General features: G+C 45.2%; 2 protein-coding genes across 2 annotated transcripts in view; one reads left to right on the forward strand and one right to left on the reverse strand.

Moving 5' to 3' along the window:
• Positions 1–5,940, reverse strand: part of virma (vir like m6A methyltransferase associated) — a 33,067-nt gene extending 27,127 nt beyond the window's left edge. The window contains 7 exon segments of the mRNA XM_045712833.1: positions 946–1,191; positions 1,385–1,504; positions 1,614–1,776; positions 1,887–1,935; positions 2,796–2,882; positions 5,099–5,211; positions 5,827–5,940. Coding sequence (XP_045568789.1) covers positions 946–1,191; positions 1,385–1,504; positions 1,614–1,776; positions 1,887–1,935; positions 2,796–2,882; positions 5,099–5,211; positions 5,827–5,889 — 841 coding nt within the window. The 5' untranslated portion in view covers positions 5,890–5,940.
• An 864-nt stretch (positions 5,941–6,804) lies between these two features.
• Positions 6,805–12,222, forward strand: part of esrp1 (epithelial splicing regulatory protein 1) — a 26,347-nt gene continuing 20,929 nt past the window's right edge. Inside the window, 8 exon segments of the mRNA XM_045698392.1 lie at positions 6,805–7,183; positions 7,398–7,526; positions 8,445–8,561; positions 9,343–9,454; positions 10,212–10,391; positions 10,490–10,544; positions 10,697–10,807; positions 10,924–11,056. Coding sequence (XP_045554348.1) covers positions 7,052–7,183; positions 7,398–7,526; positions 8,445–8,561; positions 9,343–9,454; positions 10,212–10,391; positions 10,490–10,544; positions 10,697–10,807; positions 10,924–11,056 — 969 coding nt within the window. The 5' untranslated portion in view covers positions 6,805–7,051.

A 12,222-nucleotide genomic window follows, 5' to 3' on the forward strand; every position in this document is an offset into this window, starting at 1 on the left:
GCAGGGTGTAGGGTTAGGGTTGAGGGGTCTGAGCAGGGTGTAGGGTTAGGGGGTCTGAGCAGGGTGTAGGGTTGAGGGGTCTGAGCAGGGTGTAGGGTTGAGGGGTCTGAACAGGGTGTAGGGTTGAGGGGTCTGAGCAGGGTGTAGGGTTGAGGGGTCTGAGCAGGGTGTAGGGTTGAGGGGTCTGAACAGGGTGTAGGGTTGAGGGGTCTGAACAGGGTGTAGGGTTGAGGGGTCTGAGCAGGGTGTAGGGTTGAGGGGTCTGAACAGGGTGTAGGGTTGAGGGGTCTGAGCAGGGTGTAGGGTTAGGGTTGAGGGGTCTGAGCAGGGTGTAGGGTTAGGGGGTCTGAGCAGGGTGTAGGGTTGAGGGGTCTGAGCAGGGTGTAGGGTTGAGGGGTCTGAACAGGGTGTAGGGTTGAGGGGTCTGAGCAGGGTGTAGGGTTGAGGGGTCTGAGCAGGGTGTAGGGTTGAGGGGTCTGAGCAGGGTGTAGGGTTGAGGGGTCTGAGCAGGGTGTAGGGGTCTGAGCAGGGTGTAGGGGTCTGAGCAGGGTGTAGGGGTCTGAGCAGGGTGTAGGGTTAGGGTTGAGGGGTCTGAGCAGGGTGTAGGGTTGAGGTGTCTGAGCAGGGTGTAGGGTTAGGGTTGAGGGGTCTGAGCAGGGTGTAGGGTTAGGGTTGAGGTGTCTGAGCAGGGTGTAGGGTTAGGGTTGAGGTGTCTGAGCAGGGTGTAGGGTTAGGGTTGAGGGGTCTGAGCAGGGTGTAGGGTTAGGGTTGAGGGGTCTGAGCAGGGTGTAGGGTTAGGGTTGAGGTGTCTGAGCAGGGTGTAGGGTTAGGGTTGAGGGGTCTGAGCAGGGTGTAGGGTTAGGGTTGAGGGGTCTGAGCAGGGTGTAGGGTTGAGGGGTCTGAGCAGCATGCCAGAGCACACACACACTGTCTGAGCCCCCCTACCTTCCTCCATCTCTTCCTCCTCCTCACCCTCATCCTCCTCCTCTTCCTCCTCCTCATCCTCAGGGGCGCTACACTCCGTCCGTGCATCGTCCTCTTCTTCCGGCTCTTCCTCCTCTTCCTCCTCCCCCTCTTCCTCAGGCTCGGCGTCTGAGTAGGGTTCGTCGGCAGGCAGTGAGCTGCGCTCAGGTGAGACGGGCTCCAGGTAGTCCTCCCCTCTTTCAGTCGGCTCCGCCTTGGCCACTCCAACTGAGACAGTCACCATGGACACCACAGTCGGTTATCACGGCAACCAAAGATGGCATCAGGTATACACGGATACAAGCTGGCACAAATACATGGAAACGTTTCTTTTGGCAAGGTTAGCTAGTTGAATATACAGTATGAAATCTGTCCCTGTGAGATGAACATAGAGACGCAGAGAAGTGTGTGTGTGTGTTACCGGTCACTGGGACCGGCTCCTCATCATCATCATCTGGTGGGGGCGGTCCAGGAGGGGTGCGGGGGCCTCTGGGTGCTGGTCTGGGAGGACTGCCATTATGCTGCTCCTCCTTATCCCACTCTGAGACACACATAGTTTAGTCCACCTTGTGTTTTCCTTTTTGCCATGGAAAATATGATAGTATTGTGATAGTGGTATCCTGGCAACCCTAGTATGAGTCTTTACCCACCTTGTTTGATGATCCTCTTGAGGCCAGTCTGTTGTTGGGGGGGTGGGGGAGGGGGAGGTGGGGGAGAGTCCCGGTCGTGACCATGTGACCTTTCTGCTGTACCGTACACCGCCACCGTCAGACTGGTGTACCATCCACGCAGCACCAGACCATCTGTGTTCACCTACACAACACACACACACACCATTACAAACACACAGCGACACACACAACACCGTTCACCTGTAGAGAGAACAGTGACCTTCTACAGAGAGAGGGGGGAGGAGTCTTTACCTTTCCATTGGGCCTGAAAACGATGGACTTGTTTTCGTCATATTCAAAACTGTAAGGACGAGCCAGCGAGAGAAAGAGAGACAGAATTATTACATTTCCATTAGTAGTGGAGCAGGCTACAGTAGAGGGGCTGATGTACTGCAAGTTCTCTCTCAGGTGAACAACAACGGCCTGTGAGCGCTTGTCTAACATTAGGTTGTGCCTGTGTTCTCTGTTGGAATGCTCGATGTGGCATTCTGGGTTCTACAGTCTGTTGTGTGTGATTCAGCAGGTGCAGCAACAGGGCTAAGTTTCTGGCGACCCGTCTCAGAGTGAACAAGGACTAAGACAGTCGTCACAGATCGGTCTCTGCCCTGACAGGTTCTACAGGTGAGACTTGAGCTCTCAAATACTTTTATAGACACATTCTGGGAAGTGAAAAAAAGGGAGGGGCGGGAGAGAGAAATAGACAGATACTGGGAGGGCAGGAGTGACAGAGAGACAGAGGAAGAGGTAGAGAGAGAGGGATACAGACAGAGAGAGACAGAAGTAGAGAGAGATACAGACAGAGAGAGAGAGGTAGAGAGAGGGATACAGACAGAGAGAGACAGAAGTAGAGAGAGAGGGATACAGACAGAGAGAGAGAGGTAGAGAGAGGGATACAGACAGAGAGAGACAGAGGTAGAGAGAGGGATACAGACAGAGAGAGACAGAAGTAGAGAGAGAGGGATACAGACAGAGAGAGAGGTAGAGAAAGAAGGATACAGACAGAGAGTAGTAGAGGTATATTCGAGAACCACTCTTTGGAAACAAGTGCTTTAATTAATACTTTTAAGTGCTATCCTCTGGGTCCACATTGTACATTTCTGTTGTATATGTATTTTACACAAATACATTCAATTCAAATAGAATGTACAAAGTGTTACTGACCTTCCCAGTCTGTGGAAGCAGGCGCTGCTGGGTTTAGTGAGGTTGTTGAAGAAAAGCTCCAGCTGGAAGGAATGAGGCGATGTCTCCCTGGAAACACAGACAGGAACAGGATATGACATCACCACTCAGCCCCCCTTTCAGCCACATGAGAGATCCCATCTGTCCGGTTACGATTACCTCACAAATCACCCAACTACCCCGGTGAGAATGAGGCCAAACTGAACATTACAGCTCTGGGGCCTCATTTATCAATATTGCGTAGAAACTTCTATAAAATACTTCGTACGAACGGAATTTAGAATGTTGGTACACATTGATAAATCACACTTTTTCTAACAATCCTACGAGCTTCATGCGTACACCGGTAGGAGATTATCGTTGATAAATACCAAATGTTCTCAGCCTCAGTGCTCGTGCACGACCTTGGCTATTTGCATTTTGAAACGCCCCCAATTAATCATACATGGTCAAAATCATCCCTTTAAAGCCCGTGGGGAATATACCACACCATACCAGGACATACAATGTTGCAACCAAAGAAAGCTAAGAAAATAGGAGGTGCTGGTATCAGAGACTGAGTACAACCAAAATGTTTTATTTGTCTCTCAGTTGTGGCTTGACCAGTAAAACCATTAAGACAATGAGTTGCTTTAGCAATGGCAAATCTAATTCAAATGAGTAGACTACAGTCAGGAATAAGCCATCCATCCTCAACAGCTCCTTCCTGTAGGCGTATAGGCCTTCATTGGCCACCACATTCAGCAGTGTCTTCTGTCCATCACATAAATGATCACCTGCACATTAAGGGGAAGCCTTTTCTGTTCACATAGTTCAACTCGTTTTGGGATGGTGCTTTTATGGCTATGTGGGTGCCGTCTATTGCTCCATTCGTATTTGGGAACCCATTGATGGCAAAGAAACCCCTCTTGACTTCAGCCTGTTGGGTGACGGTGTAAGGAAATTGTACGTTACAATTTGATTGCATCCAAAACACTGTCTCATCGATGCTGTGAGATGCCGATCGGCAAGCTCCTGATGCCAAAAACCTGAGGGTGGACAGCACTTGGATGTGCACCGGAATGGCATGCGGTTGCCTTTTTAAAGTAAGTCTTAAGTCCTCACAAAAATCCTAAAAGATTGGCTCATCAGATATAATTTCCCAAAACCAATCGGTACTTTCTGAGCAAGATCATACTACTGCACAGATACTACTGCACTGTTGGAGCAACGAACACAAGCATTTCACTACACCTGCAGTAACATCTGTTAAATGTGAAAAATTTGATCAACCTCTCATTTCATTTCCCATTATCTCAAGTCTTTTATCATATTTCAACAATGGTTTCACTTTCACACGTGCCTCTAATTTTGGCATCCCGAGTGGCGCAGCGGTCTAAGGCACTGCATATCAGTGCAAGAGGCATCACTACAGTCCCTGGTTCGAATCCAGGCTGTATCACATCCTGCCGTGATTGGGCATCCCATAGGGTGGTGCACAATTGGCCCAGCATCGTCTGGGTTTGGCTGGGGTAGGCCGTCATTGTAAATAATAATTTGTCTTAACTGACTTGCCTAGTTAAATATTTTTTTTTTTACAAATGACTGTACTTTATGTAAATTCTTATAGTTACAAATGCACTGGTGGTCAAATGATATGCCTGTCAAGATATGTTGCATGAATTCACAATGGAAATACAATGACATTGAAAAATGATTGAATTATTACTCCATCACAATTTCAGACATTTTCAACATATATTTCCCCCCATTCTACGCTTGACAGTTCCCTTACGCCTCGATCACACCGACAGCGTCATTGTGTTTCGGTACACTAGAAGTACATTCATTTCCAACGGAATGCTGCGTTTGCCTTGCAGAATTGCGCTACAGTGTGTTCTATGTGGTGCATACATTGGATTTATTGAATTTATGCATGAAATTGTATGGTTGACAGTTTGACATTAATGGTAGCAGAAGGTGAATGTTGAATTTAGTTGCACACATATCCAGATGACGCTGCGTTCCATTTTGCACAATGAGGCTGTAGGTGTGATCAAGGCATTATTCCACCACTTGGCACTGTGTGAGCACGGTCATGGCAAATGTTCATGTTGATAAATCGCACACTTTGCGTGGAAATGATCCCACTCATGGTTTACACACATATTTGTGCCTATGCATGATAGATTGAGGCCCCTGAAGTTCCCCTCATAAACATCCCAGTCTCAGATGTCACATGCACATAGCTAGTTGTATATATTTGTTTAGCTCTCCCTTATACACCTTGAATGATGGTTTCTTACCCGAATGCCCGGTTGTCTGGCAGGCTGGTGTGTGCTTTAATTCCAGGGGGAATGACACGCACCTCTGTGATCAGGACCCCACACGGGAACCGCACCACATCCACATTGGTCAGCTAGACAGAACACATTTGAATAATTTCACTGTAAGGCCTACCACATCCGTTGTAATCGGCGTATGTGAAAAATAAAATGTGATTAGATTTTTATTTAGACCATGCGCACAACAAAAACAGTCAGCACTTTTTGTGCCATACAAAAACAAAAGGGACAACTGGGAATTTCGTGTATTCATCTGCAGACAGTAATTGTAGGCTGTATCTGTAAAGATGAACAGTCTGAAAACTGTCTGTGTAACGTAAACATTGCGAGTCGCTAACTAGCAAGTAAACGTACACGTTAGCTGTGTGAGTAGCAAGCGGGTACACAATCTGCGCACACACCGTTACCGACTGTCCCGTTGTCCGTTATGGCTAGCTAGTTTCGCGTATCCCTATCCCCGCTCCAACTGTAGAAGAGACCACTGAATATAAGAACCCGTAACCTACTTAAAAACGTAATACCTTGCTAATAAACAATGCATCACACTTAGTTTGGAAGGACGATTTAGTTATTATGTATGGTGGCCACTGTGTTAGCATTAGCCTAGCCGTAGTTAGCTAGCTAACTGGAATCTCAGCAAAGTACACTCCTGGGATAAAATAGCAAGTGGTATTAACAAATTTAGCTACCTCTGCACTCTGATGTTTGAATGTATCCAGAAAAAGTAGCTCCGTTAAAGTGTCCCCCGCCATGTTTTTCTGTTTTCACTTGGGGTAAACTTCCGGATCTAGCCACAACGGTTTCCGGGTTTTAAAACCCGACGGCAAGCAGTTCTGTAAAGACAGACCCCGAATCAGTTTAAACCTAATTTGTTTCCAATGAGTAACAACACAAACTGATCTGAGGTCGGTGCATAGTGGAGAGTTCATCCAATATTATTCAGGCTTCTGGCAATGGCACTCTCATAATAAGTTATACAAGATGCCGTAATAAAACAGGCAATAGCCTGACTTTGAATATTTGATATATGTATTTTACAATAGCCTAAATGAAAACAATGGATCTACATATTTTTCATCACTGTTTATTTTTAAATAGGCCTTAGAAACTTTATTGTAATGATGTCACTGATTTGCCACGATTGGCTGGTCTCAATATTTTCTCAGCAGTAGCAGAAATGCAGAAAACAACATTATGTTACATTACATTGTTTTCAATAACATTTCCCACTGCAGCCTATATGCCAAGGGTAGCATTTGGAAATAGCCTATGCACTCGTCTACTCATGAATAGAGATAAAAACTAGGCAATGATCAGTTTGTATACTAGTATATGAGATTGTTGTTCTTCTCATGTATGTTGTTCAGGTCGGGCCGATGGGTTTGTCGCGATGCCGTGCCACGTCCTTGTTTGAAAGCACCAATAGGGACAGCACTCAGAAAGAGAACGGGTGTATTCATTACCGAAACCGTTAACAGGTTAAGAACCAAACGAAAGCAAACAGAGGAAACAAGAGTTTCTATTGGACAAATGCAGTTAGGTCCCTCTCCGTTTCGTCCCGTTTGCTTCCGTTTAAGAAGCGCTTTGTAACAGAATCGGCGTAATGAATACGCCCCATGCAGGTAGCTACCTGGGTCACGTGGTCCGCAGCGCACACAGGTAGGTGCATCACAAAAAAGGAACATTCAGCCATTACACTGCGATGAGGTGTGCCGGAGATTTTGCATAGATTATCAAGCAATCAAGAAGCCACTAAACATATCTGGAGTTGCTGAGCACACCTTTGCGCATAGGTGTCTGGGTGTGGGTGGCTGGATTCTTTGGGTTCTATACTGTTCTGGGGGTGTAGCTGTAGGTTATTTTCTATTACTTTGGGTGTAATTAGAGTAGTTTATCTTTGTATTTATCCTGAAAATGACGGCTCAGGTAGACTACCTGGCGGTGTTGTTCACCACCACATCTGGTGCGAGCGGAGACCTCTTGGGTTCGGACGAGACGGAGCTCGAGCAGTTGGTGTGGCAGCTCGTGGACTTGAAGAACAAAAAGGTCATCTTTAAAATATAGACGACCACCTTTCTTCTGTTTATGAGGTCTAATGACAAAACTGATCATAAGTGTGCCATAAATCGGCTACTCCATTCTGCATATTAAAGTGTGTTTTTTAAGTGTACACATGCCTATAGCCTATGAAAATGTACATTTGATAATGACGTTGTTATTTTAAATGTACTGAAGTGTGTGTGTTTTCTCTCTGGTCCAGTTGGGAAAGGTGAATGAGGTGTTAATACGGCCTGAGCACTCGGACCTGGCAGAAGATTGTCTGGGGGAGAGAGAAGACAGCGAGGAGTCTGTCTCTACAGTCACAGGCTTGGAGCACGCGCTAAACCTGGTACAGACAATATCTGTTGTCTCTTGATTTTTTATGAAATACATTTTTGACCTCATCAGATTCTACTTTGTCATCCATTCATCCTTCACTCGAAATCAGGGGCACCGATGCATTGATTGGAGTTTTATAACAATTGATTGTTTCTTTAGGCCTTGATCCTGGGATATCTAATTATGATTGGCTAATAATTAATCATCGTTTTCGATCCCTATAGATTTGATGGCATTTTACTTGACAGCCTGAGGGACAGTTGCAAAAGTCTAATGAGTGATGAGGTGTGGATCTTTAGAGCTTAGTAATGCAAATGACCACCCAATTTGCATAATGAGGATTATACAACTAGCAGCAATTAAAGTGCTTGTTCTCTGGGTGGTTATCTGAACCAAAAATATAAACCATACATAGACAAAAGACAATAGACAGACATACACACACAAACAGTGATGACATCACCCCACAAATCGTTTCCAGCCACTCGAAAGTAACAACCAGCCATTCAAGTGGGACTTTATCACAAGCATTAAGGTGTAAGCCTATATTTGGATGTTTTTGTAAATATTTTGTCTTCATGGTAATACTGAGTCTACCTTAATGGAAACATTAAGGTAGACTCAGTTTAAATAGTCTATAAACAGCGTTAATAGGTGGTTTATTAGTGAGTAATAAACAGTTATAACTCATTGGTTGAAATTGTATACTGTGGTCAACGTTTTGGCGCTTGCTGAATAATGAGATTATAAATGGCTGCATTGTTATTCATCATCACCAGAATAATGATCACACTTTCAACCAATAAAATGTTAGTGGATTTTCAATATTACCAGTGAGTTGTTCTGTAACTGTTTATTACAGATGTATTATCTGATCTTGATTTAAAGAGTTTACATTGTAGCTGATCTCTTCCTGTGTTTTAAACAGTTCCATCTGAGATTGACCAATGAGGTGAACAGCTTGGGCGCGGGCACGTCAGTGTGTGTGTGTACAGACGGGCAGCTCCACATTCGCCAGGTTCTCCACCCCGAAGCTGCGGGCAAGGTAAGGGTACAGGCTGGCAGGGCGGGGTGCACAGTTACCTCCAGCAGAAACATTTGGTGTTCACAGAACCATAAAGAAATATGTTATGTCAGCTGTTCTGGCAAGATCCTGCTCTACATGATGTTGAAATGGGAGGTTGTCTTGACATATTGTCTTGGCTTTGTTTGAACATGAACGCACACACACACACACACACACACACACACACACACACACACACACACACACACACACACACACACACACACACACACACACACACACACACACACACACACACACACACACACACACACACACACACACACACACACACACACACCGTTCTCCTATTACATCTTGAGCCCCCCTCATCTAGTATGATATACAGACCCATGGGGAACCTAACTTTATTGACATGAGTAAATATGTAAATGAGGGTAGTAAACAGACAGCGTAGCTCCTGATACGACCCAACACCTAACAGCTGCCAATGGTAGGCTGCACATGTTCTCTTCCTCCTCTCTACTGTTCAATCAATAATAATATGGTCAGAAGGTTTTTAAAGGGGCATACTACAGTATATTTGTTCCGTGCAAGACTCAAACTCTGGTGATCCAAGCACATGCCACAGTCAGTTCCCCTGGGTTAATGTATGGGACTTTACCCACTGGGCACACACTGGTTGAATCAACGTTGTTTCCACGTCATTTCAATAGAATTACGTTGAACCAACATGGAATAGACGTTGAATTGCCGTCTGTGCCCAGTGCGTAATATCTGCAGTTGTCTTCCTCTGCAGAACCTGGCACTGCCAGAATGTTTCAACTCCTTTTTTGACCTGAGGAAAGAGTTCAGGAAGCACTTCCCCTCTGCAGACACCAAGAACCTGGAGGTGCAGAAAATGGCAGAATGTATCCTTACAACTGAGAAACACAGCGATGACACTCACAGCAATGACACTCACAGCAAAGACACTCACAGTAAAGACACTCGGTTCATTTTACACACACGCACACATGCACTAGCAGCATGAACCTACACTACAGAAGCAGTAAAGACACTCGGTTCATTTTACACACACACACACATGCACTAGCAGCATGAACCTACACTACAGAAGCAGGGTTCATGCAAATCATGAACCCTGCTTCTGTAGTGTAGGTTACATTTACATTTTAGTCATTTAGCAGACGCTCTTATCCAGAGCGACTTACAGTAGTGAATGCATACATTTCATAAATGTTTTCTCCGTACTGGTCCCCCGTGGGAATCGAACCCACAACCCTGGCGCTGCAAACACCATGCTCTACCAACTGAGCCACACGGGACCACAGGTTCATGCTGCTAGTGCGTGTGTGTGTGTGCTCGCGCACGCGCGTGCGTGGTTGTGAGAGAGAGAGAGCACGAGAGTGTGTGTGATACTGAAGTGAACACACTCCCACGGGGGAGGCGTCTGCAGGCCTCAGGGTGTTGGCTGTGGGACTAGAGGTTTTGAAATGCAAATAGAGACACAATTGACGTGTCTCACTGTATCTCCAAGAGGAACATGCTGTGTGTTGAGCCAACAGGACCAGCCCTACACACCTACCAGGAAGCAGGACTAACACACATGCACACACACCTTGCTTGTTCCTCCTGTAGTTTTCTCCTTGACCACGGTTTCATCAGCTCTCAATGTAACTGTGGAGCCAGTAGCCGTCTTGGATCCAACAGCCGTCCTGGATCCAACAGCCATCCTGGATCCAACAGCCATCCTGGATCCAACGGCCGTGTTGTCACCGGTCACAGCAGCACTGCAGGTCCAGACCATGGCCAACATCGTCCTAGCCCTGCTATTGGAACCCTTATGTGAGTGACACACTAACTTACACAAACTCTGACTTTTCTCACAATGTTGTCGTTGTTGCTTATCTTTGACTTCTGCTCTGGTCTTCTGTTTGTTGTAGGTCACACATTCTCAAACCCAGAGAGAGTCACTGAGAAGTTTGAAAGCGGCACTTGGTAACTAGACTCGTTAAGATAGATTAGCAGTAAGGTAGATGATATGATACTATTTATTGGTGTTCTTACATAGTTGGATGGAGCAGGTGAGTGATTTGATGCTAACTGGTGTGTGTGTGTGTGTGTCCGTGTGCACGTGTGTGTGTGTGTAGCAGTAAGATGGAGCGTGTGTGTGACAACACAGTGATCAGAGCGAGGGGGTTGCCGTGGCAGTCATCTGACCAGGACATCGCTCGCTTCTTCAGAGGACTCAACATTGCCAAGTATGTGTGTTCAGTGTCTAGTGGTGTGTTGTCTGTTGTGTTTGACTCGTTGCTGTTATGATGGTGTGTAGTGTATTGAAATTGTTTTAATAGCTGTAATGCTGTGTGTTGTCCAGAGGTGGCGCTGCGTTGTGTCTGAACGCCCAGGGTCGGAGGAACGGAGAGGCTATGGTCCGCTTCATCAGTGAAGAGCACAGAGACATGGCCCTGCAGAGACACAAACACCACATGGGCAACAGATACATAGAGGTCGTCTGTTAATAACCTATTATCAACCTATTACTAACCCTAACCAACGGTACATAGAGGTAACCTGTTAATAACCTATTACTGACCCTAACCCTAACCAACGATACATAGAGGTAACCTGTTAATAACCATTTATCAACCTATTACTAACCCTAACCCTAACCAACGATACATAGAGGTGACCTGTTAATAACCTATTACTAACCCTAACCCTAACCAACGATACATAGAGGTAACCTGTTAATAACCTATTATCCACCTATTACTAACCCTAACCAACGGTACATAGAGGTGACCTGTTAATAACCTATTACTAACCCTAACCCTAACCAACGGTACATAGAGGTAACCTGTTAATAACCTATTATCAACATATTACTAACCCTAACCAACGGTACATAGAGGTAACCTGTTAATAACCTATTATCAACCTATTACTAACCCTAACCCTAACCAACGATACATAGAGGTGACCTGTTAATAACCTATTACTGACCATAACCCTAACCAACGGTACATAGAGGTAACCTGTTAATAACCTATTATCCACCTATTACTAACCCTAACCCTAACCAACGGTACATAGAGGTAACCTGTTAATAACCTATTATCAACCTATTACTGACCCTAACCCTAACCAACGGTACATAGACATAACCTGTTAATAACCTATTATCAACCTATTACTGACCCTAACCCTAACCAACGATACATATAGGTAACCTGTTAATAACCTATTATCAACCTATTACTGACTATAACCCTAACCAACGGTACATAGAGGTAACCTGTTAATAACCTATTATCAACCTATTACTGACCCTAACCCTAACCAACGGTACATAGAGGTAACCTGTTAATAACCTATTATCAACCTATTACTGACTCTAACCCTAACCAACGGTACATAGAGGTAACCTGTTAATAACCTATTATCAACCTATTACTGACTCTAACCCTAACCAACGATACATGGAGGTGACCTGTTAATAACCTATTACTGACCCTAACCCTAACCAACGGTACATAGAGGTAACCTGTTAATAACCTATTATCAACCTATTACTGACTATAACCCTAACCAACGGTACATAGAGGTAACCTGTTAATAACCTATTATCAACCTATTACTGAGTCTAACCCTAACCAACGATACATAGAGGTAA

Source organism: Salmo salar, chromosome ssa02 (genome assembly GCF_905237065.1).
Source record: "Salmo salar chromosome ssa02, Ssal_v3.1, whole genome shotgun sequence".
Lineage (NCBI taxonomy): Eukaryota > Metazoa > Chordata > Actinopteri > Salmoniformes > Salmonidae > Salmo > Salmo salar.